The 14,399-nt window shown below is 37.7% G+C and overlaps 1 protein-coding gene across 1 annotated transcript in view; it reads left to right on the forward strand.

Moving 5' to 3' along the window:
- The window catches only part of CFAP99 (cilia and flagella associated protein 99), a 49,330-nt gene extending 35,475 nt beyond the window's left edge, over positions 1–13,855 (forward strand). The window contains exons 13-15 of the mRNA XM_034064856.1: positions 3,117–3,322; positions 10,930–11,092; positions 13,413–13,855. Of these exons, the coding sequence (XP_033920747.1) occupies positions 3,117–3,322; positions 10,930–11,092; positions 13,413–13,580 (537 nt within the window). The 3' untranslated portion in view covers positions 13,581–13,855. The remainder of the gene's footprint in view (positions 1–3,116; positions 3,323–10,929; positions 11,093–13,412) is intronic.
- Positions 13,856–14,399: the final 544 nt, after the last annotated feature.

Genomic DNA, 14,399 nt, shown 5'->3' on the forward strand with positions numbered 1-14,399 from the left:
TCTTTCAAAAAGAGACTGGCAAGTTACTACAAAATGTTCTATCCATCTTTACAGATTTGTCAGTCCTGGATAGGGACGGAATGAACACAAAGTTTGGACTGAGGTACAGTTGCTCATATTGCAGTGGTGACTGCCATGGTAATGAGCAAAATAAATTTCCTTTGTTTTCAAAATTGTCAAAATTCAGATACATGAAAGAGCCTGTCAAGAGAACCCAAAGCCTGCTGAGCTGTTACAAATGTATTTTGCATATGACTTGTGTGTGTGGTTAAGTCTACAGTAAATGTATCCCAGAGTTCTTGGACTTACTGATGCACAACAACTGATATGCCTGAGACTGGGCTTTGCAATGCCCACTTCTGCAGAATTTCCAGCATCCAGAAATCTGTTACCTTACCAGTAAATGGGAAGTAGTTTAGCTGAAAATACTCTTCCATTTTTCTTATCCACACTGAAAAAAGAAGGACAGGGAATCATATGAAATGACAGAATAATCCTTCTGATTGGGTTTTTTTTTCTTCCTTTCTTCCTTGAGTATTCAAATGTCGATCACAAATTAAAAACCATCTATGGCTTGTCTGCGAAAACCATACAGAAGGAACAGGTCTTTTCCTCTGTGGGGCTGTTGGAATAGTCAGTACGATGCTTTGGTTTTATGTCCTGTTCCATTGGTTCCAAAGCTACATACTAGCTTTGCAGCCACCCGTTAAATCCCACATTTCATTTATCAGATTCTAGAATACATTTAATGTTAAAGTATGAAGTAAGTGAACAAGAATAAGTCAGCTTAAGTGAAATTAAGGGTGTTTCCATAAAATTCTCATTCCCATAATTTTAAAGTACCAGTTCTTCCCTTGATGGCACTGAAGATTCTTGGACACCAGTATTATCTATTGAACGAGTATAGGACATTTCAGATTTTAGGAACCACATCACTGTCTTCACTAAGTATTTCTGAAATACAGAAAGTCAAAATATTTAGCCTCTTTCTATGCTCATAGGAAAACCTCTTTCCTAGACCTTTTTTGGTGTCTGTTTGCCATGTTCAGACACCACTGTTAGTGTATATGCCCCACTGCAAAACATTTTCCTGTTACTTCCCGTGAGTATAACTTGATGGCCATTGGCCAGTTTAAATTAGAGTCAAGGTATTACAGCACTTTCTATTTGCAAATTCACTCTAAAATGAAATCTGAGAATGAAATAAATGCTAATTTACTATTTCAATAACCTATGATAGTATGTATTTTTCAAAGATATGCAAAAAATAAAGATTGATTAATACTGAACTCTTTTATCAAGTCTTCTACTGATGCTCCTTGTAATCACTGTTTAGGTCATGTACACATGAGGAGCATGGAAGCAGCCAAAATGGAAGAATCAGAGCTTAGGTTTAAAAACAGTGATGATCTGTTCTTACTGACTCAGTTTTGGAGCTTTAGAAAGGGAAGCAGGAGAGACCCTTGCAAATCTTGGAGGAATCTCCAGGGATGGCCACCCAAGATAAATTCCCCTTCATTGACAAGTTTGTATCATTAGATTCCACAGACTAATTCAGTAATAATCCCTCATAAGCACCAGTGTTGTAACAGCTGAGCCTGGTTATTTGTTGTATTCTGTTTTGTGGATTTATCACCACTGTCCCCCTGCATTACTGTGTTCTTCGTCTCTCTTGGCTTTGCCTCTGTTTAATGGACCGACTGCTCTGAACAGGCAGGGGATGATCACTGGAGGATGAGTCCCTAACTACACTTCTTAGAAGGCATCCCAGGCCAGAGAAGAGGAACTGGACTCAGGTCAATTCTTGCAGCCAATCTGAGCATCTATGACACAGCATCCTTCTCTTTTCCTGGATTTTTATTCCTACCCCTTCATGTTCTGTTTTGTGAAGACCTCAAATCAGAAAGGCGACTACTATTCTGTCAACAATCCACTCACTGTTCAATACAAGGGCTTTTTTTTAACCTGTTAAAAAGGGTTTCTTGAAAAAATTAGTAATTTCTCTCCATTAAAAGGACTGTAATGAGTTTTACATATATATGTTTATCACTAGCACTTAATTTCAGTCTGAGAAATACATTTTAGAGGAGTGGTTCTTTCATCTGTGTCCCCTCGTGTCGTACCCCCCCCCCCAGTGTTCCACTCTTAATGTTATACAACTGTATAGCAAGTCACGTTAGCATCTTGGCTTCCTGCACCCATATATTCCATTGTAACATGACATGGTACAAGAGGTGCACCGCAGATTTGTACCAAAACTATGCTAAGATAGAGAAAAATTGTATTAGTTGGGGTGAGAAAGATTTAATTTTATAAAGAAAGCTACACCGAATCTCAACATTTATGTGGGTTTATGCAAGTTTTCCATCTATGCAGATGTATATGTGTGTAGATAAGAGAAAGGGAGAGTGTATATAACAACAAGGGCCAAAAAATTCAACTGATCACAAATTTGTTTAGAATTTATCTGTCTTCATGTGCAAATGAAGGTTCAGAAGTGTCTCGTTACATCTCAGAATCAGTGTTATTATCACTGTCATTCCAAAGTGGATATTAAAAAGCCTTCCTTCAACTTTCAGGTTTGGATATTTTAACTTTCTGCATTAAAATCTGAATTACTTGAGTACAAAGCATTGGTTAGTGCTGTCTTTTCAGATAAAAAAATAGATGCCATCATAGATCAGATCCATACTTTGGAAATACATAAATACAAAAATTGCACAGTTTTTAGTGTAAAGTCTGTTCTGGTTTTACTAAGTAAAAAAACCAAACAAACACAGTTTTACACATTTTAAAACTTCAAAGGTCTAATTAAAAGATAAGCCAGCTAGAATTTTTTTTTGGATAGCAAATATGCTACATTTATGATTAGCCTACTGTATATTTCAGTGCTTTTTTCATTAAATGTTTTAGTAACTGTGTTTTTACACATACCAAAGAGATGCTCTACAAATTAAAACCAGCTGGTAAGTAACAGGTTAGGGCCATTCCCGTATTTCATGAAGTCAAATATATTCAGCATGATTTGGAACACACTCAAAATATTCCAATTTTACACATTTACTCTCCCCTTGGTATTTGCAGTGTTATTCAAACCTATATTTCTCGTTCTCCAGACTGGTGGCCACGGTTTAACTTGTGAAATGTCAATAGTGGAACTACGTGAACGCCTCGCTCTGCTCAGAGAAGAACAGAAGGCAGCAGAGGAAGAGAGGAGAGACCAGATAATTCATGAAAAACAAGCTAAGGAACAACTTCTTCTAGACAAACTGGACCAGATTTTGGTATTCAGAGGAGAACTCAGCCGAGCAGCTGCTCTAAAGTCAGTATAAAACAGCATGTGACATTTAAGACATTGCAACTTTGTTAATATTTTGCTACCCCCTCCAGGAGAAAAACAAGTAGAGAGCAAAATACTGCCCTTCTAGAAATCACTGTGACTTTTGTCAAGGATTATACTGGGGCCAGCATTCCCTTTTTAGCCTGGAATAATTTGCATTAGACTTAACAAAGCTTTTTCATTATTTATGGTTGAAGAGGCTCTGTATGTTGGTGTTGACAATATTGCCCCAGGATTCAGAGCCAGTATTACATACTGAGAAAGAATTTCTGCCATTCTTCTGTTCCTTTTCAATTAATCAGAACTAATTTGATGTTATTAGAATTGTTCTAGCTTGCCACTTACAGTGCTTTCTCATTCTCATTTAAATCAATACGTTAGAACTATAGTTTTCTTCCTTCGATTTCATTTGGTATGTGGAAAGGCAGGCATTATTCTAGACGTTAAAGATATTTTAGGAAGGAGATTTTCTGATTACAATAATAAGTTATAAATTAAATATATTATAGCAGTAGATCAAAGAGAAAATTCTTTGCTAACAGGCTCTCTGATAAAATTCTGTATTCATTATTCATATTTATAATTCATTATCATATTTATTATTCATTGTTATAAAGGATCCATAGCCATCATAGATGCTTCACATATGCAGAAGATAGGTCCATTCCACAAGAGTTTTTAATCTAAGTTAAAGGTATTTACAAATAAAGCTGAGCAGGAAGAAAGCCTGTGTAAAAGTATAAAATACAGCACACCTCTTGATCTTCTGCCATTTTTACTGTATCTTGACTATTTGCCATTGTTTTCTTGCATATTGCCTTTCACCTTTTCCCTTTTGTGGGTTTGAGAGATTAGTCCCTGTCTTGCCATATTTATTTTACAAACAGCTGTTCAGATACTCTGAAGACATATTCTATCAGGCTCAAAACACTCGTCTTTAGACATGTCTCAGATTCACGTTCACAGCTGAGATACATAAGGTGGCTTCTCAGAGTTCAATTTATGTTGTTGACATCATCCAGTTCTAAATCTCAATTACAGAGGGCAGTATTGATGTGTTCATTTAACTAGTTTTCACTAGTCCCAACTCTAATTTGGTTTGTTACTAATAGTTAATCTCCAAAGACTGGCCTTACTGTGTTAGTACTTAAGAAGATAGTTTAATGAATTTAATGAATTGATCACTGCAGCTGCAGTGGATTGACTGCATAGATCACTGACCCTCTCTTCTATAGCATATATTGAGAAAAGATTTTAAGGCTAAAGAACCTGAAGTGAAGTTAGGGGGTGGAAATACACTCTCCTCATTAAACATTCAGTGTTGTGAAAGCCTGTGGGAGCAACTCAAGCCACCGCTTTCCACAAGACATGCAAACTAGCCATTAAGAATTTGTATTCTACATAAAACCTGTGTCACTAGTGGCCATTTAAAGAATCATTTGTTATGCCAGATGTGCCATCTGTGAGTTTTGTATAGTACTGGGATCCTTTAAAATAGATTCTTTGGCTTAATTCAGATCTAAAACTGTTCTGATCCTGAAATAAGCTCTGCTTGAATGAGAAGCTAATTTTGATTCACTTTTTGGTCCTGGCACTTGAAATGTTTATTTAGGCCAGACCACCATGTCAAAGATTGTAGAATCCAAATTCAATTAAACATTTAATTTGCAAGCTTCTACTCAGACTCATGATCAGTAATACAGTAATTTTAATGGAGCACTGTTTGCTCTTCAAATAAAGGAAATATAAATTTTCATTATAGATGTTGTAAGACATTTCCTTTCATGCCACCCAGGCAATCTATGTACATAACTCAGAAGCATCTACTACAAAGAGGCATCAGCAAAATATAACTGAATTGTTGTTCTTTAGGAGTGTATTTCATGCATTTTCACCTAGAATCCAAATCTATGGTGTTACTTCTGTTACTACAGGAATATGGCATGTTTTGGCTTGTTTACAAATGTTAGATACTTTGTTGCAGATTTTATTTCTCTCTAAACAAACTATAGGCTTCATGTGTTAAATCTGAGAGATCTTGAATCCTGTAATACCTATCAAGCCAGTGTGAGTGATTAATTGCTTGGGTTGTATTGACACACTGCACAAGAGATGTAAAAAGCAAATTTTTATGTTTACAGAATCAATTCATAATTACAGGGATAGAATAGCAAATCTTAGCAGTGGTCTTCATGATAGCCTTATGCATCAATATAAAATTACATGTTATTTCTTAAACTGTGTTATGTTGAAGGCTACTACTAATCAGCTAACATACAGTGGCAAAGCTTTGCTGAACAAATGTGCTTTCACAGTGTCAGCTGGAGTTTAATTGGGTCCCTACCAAGCAGGTTCCTTTCAGTATCATTTACGAACTGACATGCATCAACACAAAAGCAGCACATTGAGCAAACATATAATGAGCTGTATTAAACAAAATACAAAATGGAACATGAAAAATGACAGAGACATCAGCCTTTAGTAGACTGCAAGCCATGACATCCATCACAGCAGTGGCTTTGTGAGTGCTTGCAGAACACTCAAGAATCAGTTCAATATGTATGCAGGATATCCCATTAATTGCTAGAATTTCACAGTTTGAAAATCAGCACTGGCATATGAAATGGACAAACATTTGAGTTCTCAGCTTTCACACATAAGCACCAAAAGATTTATGTGTTTGAATACATGCTAATGTACTAAAGTTATGTTCCTGTATAGCTCAGGTGCAATTCCCTTTCATTCCAGTGAGGCTACAGCTATTACTGCAAGTAATTTAATGCACTAAGAACTGAGCAACCGATCAAACCAGTAGGTGCTGAGGCTCCCTCCATCCACATTATCTGTGGTGTGGTGGTTTTACTTTGATTTCAGTTTAGTATGGTGTTAGGACTGCATGCTCTCACCATTCGTGTGGTTCAAAGTTGTGTCAAGAGGAAAGTAATCTCAAAAAACTTCACATACTTAACTCCTGGTTCCTCTGCAAGCCCATCTAGTGAACATTACACTACCCTTTTTGTCTCACACAGATGACAGCAGCACATCCATGCCCCTACCTATGTAAGGCACACAGAAGCCAGCCTTATTTCTGTTCTTGCTCACGTTCCTGCCTTGTTTGTTTTGCTGCTCATTTTCAAGTGATGTGACAGCACCTGCTGCCTGAGCCTGATCCCCTCTCCAAGTCATGCCAACATCCAGATGAAGGTAGCAGCTGCAGTTCCTGACTGCAGGGTGACAGTCTGAACTGACACTAATACTCCTTGACTTGCTTGTATATGAGGAAGATATACAGACTCCCACCAACACAGATGTTTACCATATTCCCATCTCATGCTGTAGTAATGGTATAGAATGCTAGGCTCTCGGCACTGGCTTACAAACAATGATGTGTTTGCCAAGGTGGCAAAGCTTTAGCTTCTCTCCCTGCCACTGCCAGTGCTCAAAGCCCTCCTGAGAAGGGACACTGACCATACACCTTGCACTTGGCCTGAACTGGGGAGGGGTGGAAATAGTGTGAGGGAAGCCATGGCAGGAGGACAAGGCAGAAGGCTGGCTATGAAGAAGAGAACAAGTAGAAGGGAGGGTTATGGATGAATGGTTGTGATGGTCCTTTCCAAGCAGAACAAGCTCCCTAAAGCAGGTGTTCCCTGGAGTATCCAGGTCTGACTTAGGGGGCCAAAGGCCTTCTGGGTGAAGAGGGGAGAATGGAGGCACAATCTCCAAAATGCATAAGATGCCCTGGCAGCACACTCCTGTGATGCAGCACACAACTGAGGGAAGAAGGGGGCAGACAACACGTGGAGGTGTGATGATATAACAGGGGAACATGTGCCATGCTATCCCTATGTGTGGCTGTTGCTTTAGATATTGGAAAACATAGCCTAGAATAATGAACATCCCTCTGAACATCAGGAATCACTTCTTTTACTGTGAGGGTAACTGAGCACTGGCACAGGCTACCCAGAGAGGCTGTGGAGTCTCCACCTCTGGAGGTATTCAAAGGCCACCTGGACATGGTCATGGGCAACCAGCTCTAGGTGGCCCCGCTTGAGCAGGGGGGAATGAACAAGATGAGCTCCAGAAATCTGTTCCAGCCTCAACCATCCTGTAATTCTGCAAATGAACTCTGATTATACAGCTTCATAATCTTTATTTCAAATGAGGAAAACACTATTATGAATAACAATCACTTCCCCACCTAAAATTAAATGCTTAATAACTTAATTGTTTTGGAAGGGAGTCAGATTTTGGGTGCTTAAATCCCTCACATTAGTACAAAATAGTAATCAATCTAATAGTGTAGTGTGTTTAAATGTCAAAATAATGACTCCCTTAACAGTGAACTGTTAACAGCTAGATACATTAATTTTCCTCACTGCAATACCTAAGTATTATACAGTGCAGGGCAGAAAAAAGGGCAAAGTACTGTGAAGTACGAACAGCCTCAGTCAGTGGGACTGAGAGTATGAGGAAATTAAAAACCCCAAGGTTTATTGCACTATAAGGCAATCTTACTTCTGCTTTTAAAAATATATTTGTATTTATTGCACAAGACTCCATTTGGTAAGGTGATCTTATAAATACAGTCCTAGCTGCTTAAGTTGATACTGTAGTGCCTAGAATGATCAAGTAGCCATTTTCACTCCATCTCCTACAAGTACTGAGTCAGTTAAGAGCTGTCTCCTTACACTTCTGATGTACACCTGGAATTTGAAAATATAAATGAAGGGCAAAATGTAGTTTTCAGGAAGAATCCTCTGTGCAAATCTTCATATTCTCCATTTTGTAAACACAGCTGAGAAGACCTAATCCAAGATTTCCAAGTGTTTTCACTTGGAAAGGAAAACCTTTCATGCTGAATTGCTGCTGCTTCAGTTGTAAGTCAGATGGCCTACTGGACCTACAGTCCATTTGGCTGCATCCTAAAATTGCAGGGCAGATAGTTAAATAATTACAAGGGATATATAGGTAAAAAGATGCTAGACTTCCCAAAACTTATTAATTTTTAAAGTTCACTATATTTACTAAGGAAATAGTTGAGACAACAAATATGGGATATGAATTGCAGTATACGATGCCTGGAATATTTTTTAAACAGGAAGGTACTTCCATTTTACCCATCACTGATGGAATTATTCTGTACTTCATCTCAATAAGCCCAAATCTTTCTTCTGTTGACTGTATGCACAGAAAGTGAATAGAGAATGAAAACAGTGGTAGATAAATTTTCATTGTTTGCTTTCATGTCCATATGCTGTTCAATCTTTCATTAATCTCTTACTTTTCATCCTCTAAGTAGTTTTATGTATAAACCCCACACTACTACGAACTTCCATAAGCACATTCAAGAATCTTATCTAATTCCTTAACACTAAAAAGTAGTTTCTGACAAGGGCACTAAGAAAAAACTACAGTTTGTTAAACCATTTCAAATACATATGGACTTCAAAACTACTGACTGCTTTTTTAGTGTCTTTGGTAAGGAAATATTTTTAATTATGACAAACTTGCAGAGGGACAGACAACTCTTACCTGAGACCAAAATAAAAGGAAATTAACAAATTCTCTTTTGGACCAAAGATGTGGCATTACATCTTAGGAACTAGGAACTAGTAGGATTCTTAAAGACTACTGGTTTTCATTCAAAGTCCTCATTCAATACCAGTAGCTGGTAAATGAACTTAAAAGTAAAATTAAAATGGTTTCTGCACATTTTTTTTATAAGTTATCACATAATTTTCTGTTGAAGCTGGAGAAGATTTTTCTAACTCCATTCTGTGACTGGCTGTTACCGGACTTCCTTAGCCAATACATGGTTTGGGGTGACAGAGCTGCTTCTATCTTGAGTCCTTAAAAGTGTCAACTGACCATCACAGAAAAAAAGAATTTTGAAGTTTCTTTTTTTCACTCCTTTCCCTCTTTGAGTTTCTGTTATGATGTGGCAGCTGCAAATCTATGGGACTGGTAGCTTTGGGGAATAGTGTAGATGACTGGCGCATGACTTCATGTAGAAGAGGACTGAATATTACTCTGAGGATAAGTGACTATTTATCATGTTAATTCAGAAGCAGCTGCTGCTGCTTTATGATGTTAAACCTCTTGCTCTATTTCCTGTAATTGTATTTACAAGAATCTGGATTTGCATGTAAGGAAAGGTTTTATTGCTTATTCCCACTGAAAATATCTAATCATCATTTATTTACATAAAACCTGATTGTTACATTCTCCTATATCCCTTCTAATACAATGCTTGTTACAATGCAAACAGAAGTAAACCATGTTCTCAATTAGGTTAAGTGATAGTGCGTAATTTTTACATTTACAGAATAGTGTTAAAAATTGAGCTCAGTGTAGCAGAATATATCAGAGTATTAAGGAAGGTAAGGAAGTGTTATGCTAACCAGACAGCATGACGCAACCAGCAGAGAGGTTCGTAAAATGTCTCATGAAAGCAACTGGAAATGACAAGCTGAGCTAAACTATGCCCTTAGATTTCACAGTAACATCACATTTCAGAATGTAACTAACATGGAACAAATCTCCTCTTCATCCAGTTCCTGAGGATCTCCCAAGATGAAAGAAGTGTTTGGATCCCTGATACAGTAACTTTTTAAGGCAAATTGGTGGGTTTAACACCAGAAGGAACTTCCTTTTTCCCCTTCCTCCAGCTCCTTGAGAAAAGTGTGCCCTTTACTGAAAACAGTGTGATGTAAGACCCAAGAGATAAGGGAAGAGTTCTGTTACTAACTATTAAGGTGTTACCTACTTTCTTTGGTAGATCTAGCACTTCCTTTAGCTCTGAATTTGGCCAAAGGATCACATCTGCTCATGACATAATATTAATACTACAGCTTGATCATACTAAGCCAAATTCAAGGGCAGTGTTGAATAAAAAAGGAAGTCGGATGTTAAGTGAATCACTATGTAATGCGGTGTAACCTGTATGAAGAAACTGTGAGTATATGGTGCCAGATGAGTGAAAATAATCAAGAGTAGATAAAATGTAAACTCAAGGACAGAAAAGTAGCTACAATAAAAGGAAAAAAAAAAGGAAGACTATCCAATAACCTCTCTCTTATGCCTTAATTTTATGCTGCACATGGTGCTATCAATTTATGATCACCTAGACCAACTAACCTAAATTAATACATCATTATCCCATTGGTTCTGAATCTGGGCATGGAGATTACACAGGAAAGAATATCTTTCATTTTACAAGGAATATAGCAATTGAGATGAATATTAATGATCATACAAGGAAAACTTCGTAGTTCTCACAAGCAAAAAGCTGAAGTATTATCGCAGGTTTTACACATGTTTTTTGTAAAGAATGTCATGTCAGGCTTGAAATACTTCAGATATTGTCATCATGGCATCCCGTGGAAAGAAATTACTCTATAGTGTTTAGTAATGCTGTTTTGTAAACAAGAAGCAAGTTGTGAATACCATATTTGGGTTACATGACTTAAACCTGTTTTGAGTCCCAGAAGCAAGAGCAAATTCATTACTATCAAGGTATATGCTCAGATGGTTTTATTTTGTAGTTTGATATTACTTTACCTTCTCATTGCTTCTTTTTGTTTTTGCAGGAAAGAAGAAGAGAAAAGAAAGCCCCAGTCTGGTGAAAGGCTTGTGAAAGATGAGCGCATTTTAGACCTGCAGAAGAGGATTGTAGAAAAAAAAAAGGAGCGTGAAAAGCAAGAAGGACTCTCAAAGATTACCCCCCAGAAAAGCAGCATCGCTTCAAGGAAGGTCTGGAGTTACATAAGGAGAAAAGCTCTGCAATAGACCTGCTGTTCACAGACCTTTGCTCAACTGCCAGCACTGGCAAGGGGGGCAGAGGCAGATGGTGCCATAGATGACTGGCAACAGCAACACCTTGTGTCCTGCATAGGCACCGTTTCTCCAAACCATGGCCTTGACCTCACCTTCTTGTCACACAATCTGCTACCACAGAGCAGGGCTCATCTGTGTGACACCTAGCTTCCCTCTCTTATTTCCATAGACTCTCATTCCATCAAAGCAGCATCTTACCTCCTGTATTAACTCCTGTCTTTCTCAGCTTCCTATCACACACATCCCATTACACCAAACTGGGATGCTCTCCCCCTGTCTCGCCCAAGGCGTATTAAGAGTTGGTCATTCCCATGTATTTCACCTCAGCCTGGTCCCACGTTGTCATATGGAAGCATCAATAGGCTGTAGGCTTTATGTTGGTTCACAGTGGTTGTGTTTCCTTGGCAAGTGTCTGAAGTGGTGAGGAACTAGTGCTTCTGCTGCCACCTCAGCCACCACCTCAGGCATGCGTAACATTGAGGAGTGGTTCATATACCAGTAGTGTAACACAGCATGTGGAATGCTGCAGGGAAGCATTCATCTAGATGATCTTAAGGTCCTTTCCAGCCCTAACTATTTTATGATTCTATGATGGGATCACTTTTTAAAAGCTGTACTAGCTCAATCTAAAAACAGAACTCTCCCAATCTGCTAATAATAAATCTCTACCTGTTTTGTGAGAAATTTACACGAAGCTGATTTCAATGAAGAGAAAAACTGTGGTTTTCAAGTGTATATAGTTTTTAAAATTAAAATAGAGCAATCTTTCAGAGTATCAATGTTTGCTGCCTTCAGAATGCCCATTTCAGGCAAGTAAAACATGTAGGTGCTTCTACAGACAACTAGGTCTACTCCTTTTAGCAAAGCAAACAATGACCTACCTGAAGAAAGCATCTCCTAAATTGGATGGTTTTCTGAACACATGCTTAAACAGTTTGCTGAATGGAGTTCACAGTAAAGTGGAAGCAAAAATGCAGACTTCAAAGGAAAGCAGCCATATAATTACAATTGTGAGACATTTTTTCTTAATAAACAAAGAGAAATCATAAATTCACAACTAGAACTTTTACCTACCTGATGTGGGTCTGTATGTGTGCTGTGGTGTCATATGATTGAGCAAAAAAGCCAGGGTTTGAAAGCTGTTTTTTGATCTAGATTTACACAGGAAGTCTCTTAATCTACCACAGTGGTTTTGTTTATGTTCTGCTCAAATGTTAAGACATCTGGAAAAGAAGAAAAGAAAAAAAAATCAGGGTTATTATGAATTATTTAACTGTTTTGGTGTATCTTATATCACTGCTGTTCCACTCTGCATGACCCTATCCAAATGTTACTACAGAAAAGTAGCTCAATTCTGGTCAGATATGTTACTACATAAAAGTAGTATCCAAATGTTACTACAGGAAAGTAGCTCAGTTCTGATCAGATATGTTCAGCAGCATCTTTATTGTGCTTGAACTGCATTTTGCTGAAAAAGGTGTAAGTGTGGCTATAGGACAAAATTCTTCCCTTAGTTATAATACAGTAGTTATCTGGCATTCAGTTTGTACTGCTACTGTGTAGGTTCCTCAGTTAGTTGAGAAAAAAGAAGTTACACTTACCCCTTGTAATAAAGTTCCAGACTGTGGCTCTCGTAACATTTGTGGGGGCCCTTTGAGTCAAATTGGTTTGTGCTGATAAAAGTCAAGGCAAAGTTTATCTACAAATCACTATTCTATTCTTAATAAAACAGAATTTCTACTGCAATTTTGAAAACTAAACATAAGAAAAACTACCATTAATGAAAAAAATCTACGATTTTAAACAGATAATCTGGTGAAAAAAATAGCAGTTTTTTGTTTGTTCTGAGCTTTTGGGGGCACGCTCCCTTGTAAACGTGGTTTTTGGATCAACATACCACTAGAGTTTGATAGGATTTGTGCAACTGTTCATTTATGGCTTCAAGAATAAACTGCTGGCAAAGAAAGAATGTAACGTAGCAGCACTGAAGCAAACCATCCAGATGCAGTTTTATCTTGACTTAACATTCTGTGGGGAGTTGCAGCTGTGTTTAATTCATCTTGATCTGGGCAACCCACCCACGTTACCTTTCTGTTCATCACGCACAGTTTGATGTTGACAAGTCTCCCAATCATGTTAGCAAATAAACTCTGAAGAGCTTATTTAGTCTAATATGGTATCCTCTAAACCGAACTATATTATCTGCAGTCTGATCATCTGTGTCTCTTTTCTGCAGGATACTTTCCAATGGAAGCATTGGAATGAACTGGAAGACAGTCGGGAAAGACAGTTCAAGATCTTTCAGCATGGCTTCATGGCCAGAGAAACAGCTCAGAAAATGTCTGCCTATGAGGAAGCAAGAAATGGAGCCAAAGTCTGTATATTGCACTCTGAAGTAAAATAAACTTTAAATTCAGGCCTCCTGGAAATCTACCAGTGTGCCTGTTTACTACAAGGTTGAATTTTATTCTTTATTTCACCTTTTTAGTGTGATGAGAAAAATTTGGGTCATACAGGCACAATAGAATAAAAATGCATTCATGTTTTTTGTAATAGAATTTTATTTTTATGCTATAATGATACATTTTTTTAATTGTTAGAATCAAAAACTTTAAGAAACCAAACCTTACCATTACAGCTTGTACAGCAGAATGGCAAATACATGGGTAAGAATGCTGAGATCTGTATTTCTGTCATCATTGTATTCTGTGCCAATGGAGTTTGCTATGCTCATGTTTCAAAAGAATAAAAATGAGGGCAAAACCCAAGCAATATTTGCTTACATATGCTTCTTTCAGAAGGTATGGTCAGCTGAAGTTCCTCACAAGTCTTCTAACAGGACAGTAACTGTTGAAGAGGATCACCAGCTTCAACACTGATTTTAGAGGATGAGGAAAGAACTGTTTAGGAGGTTTAGATGATGTAATAGCCTCCAGGAGCCAGAGTCTAGATTCAGTCACCCAGAAAGAGCACTATCATGGATGTAAATCTCTGCAGACTTTAAAAGCAGAAAGAGAACATAACATTGTTTGATCTCTTTAGGGAGCTGCTTCCAGAAAAAGTCAAAATTCTGTTACTCACCTAAAAGATAATTTGTCCTCTACACAATTTCTAAATTGTGTAAAACAGCCTTTAAATCACAAGACTTACTCTAGGCACCAAGGCAAGAAGGATATAAATCCAAATTAATATCTGCACAGCAGTATGATAAATTTCTGCTTTA

This window comes from Melopsittacus undulatus, chromosome 7 (genome assembly GCF_012275295.1).
Source record: "Melopsittacus undulatus isolate bMelUnd1 chromosome 7, bMelUnd1.mat.Z, whole genome shotgun sequence".
In the NCBI taxonomy this organism is placed as follows: Eukaryota; Metazoa; Chordata; class Aves; order Psittaciformes; family Psittaculidae; genus Melopsittacus; species Melopsittacus undulatus.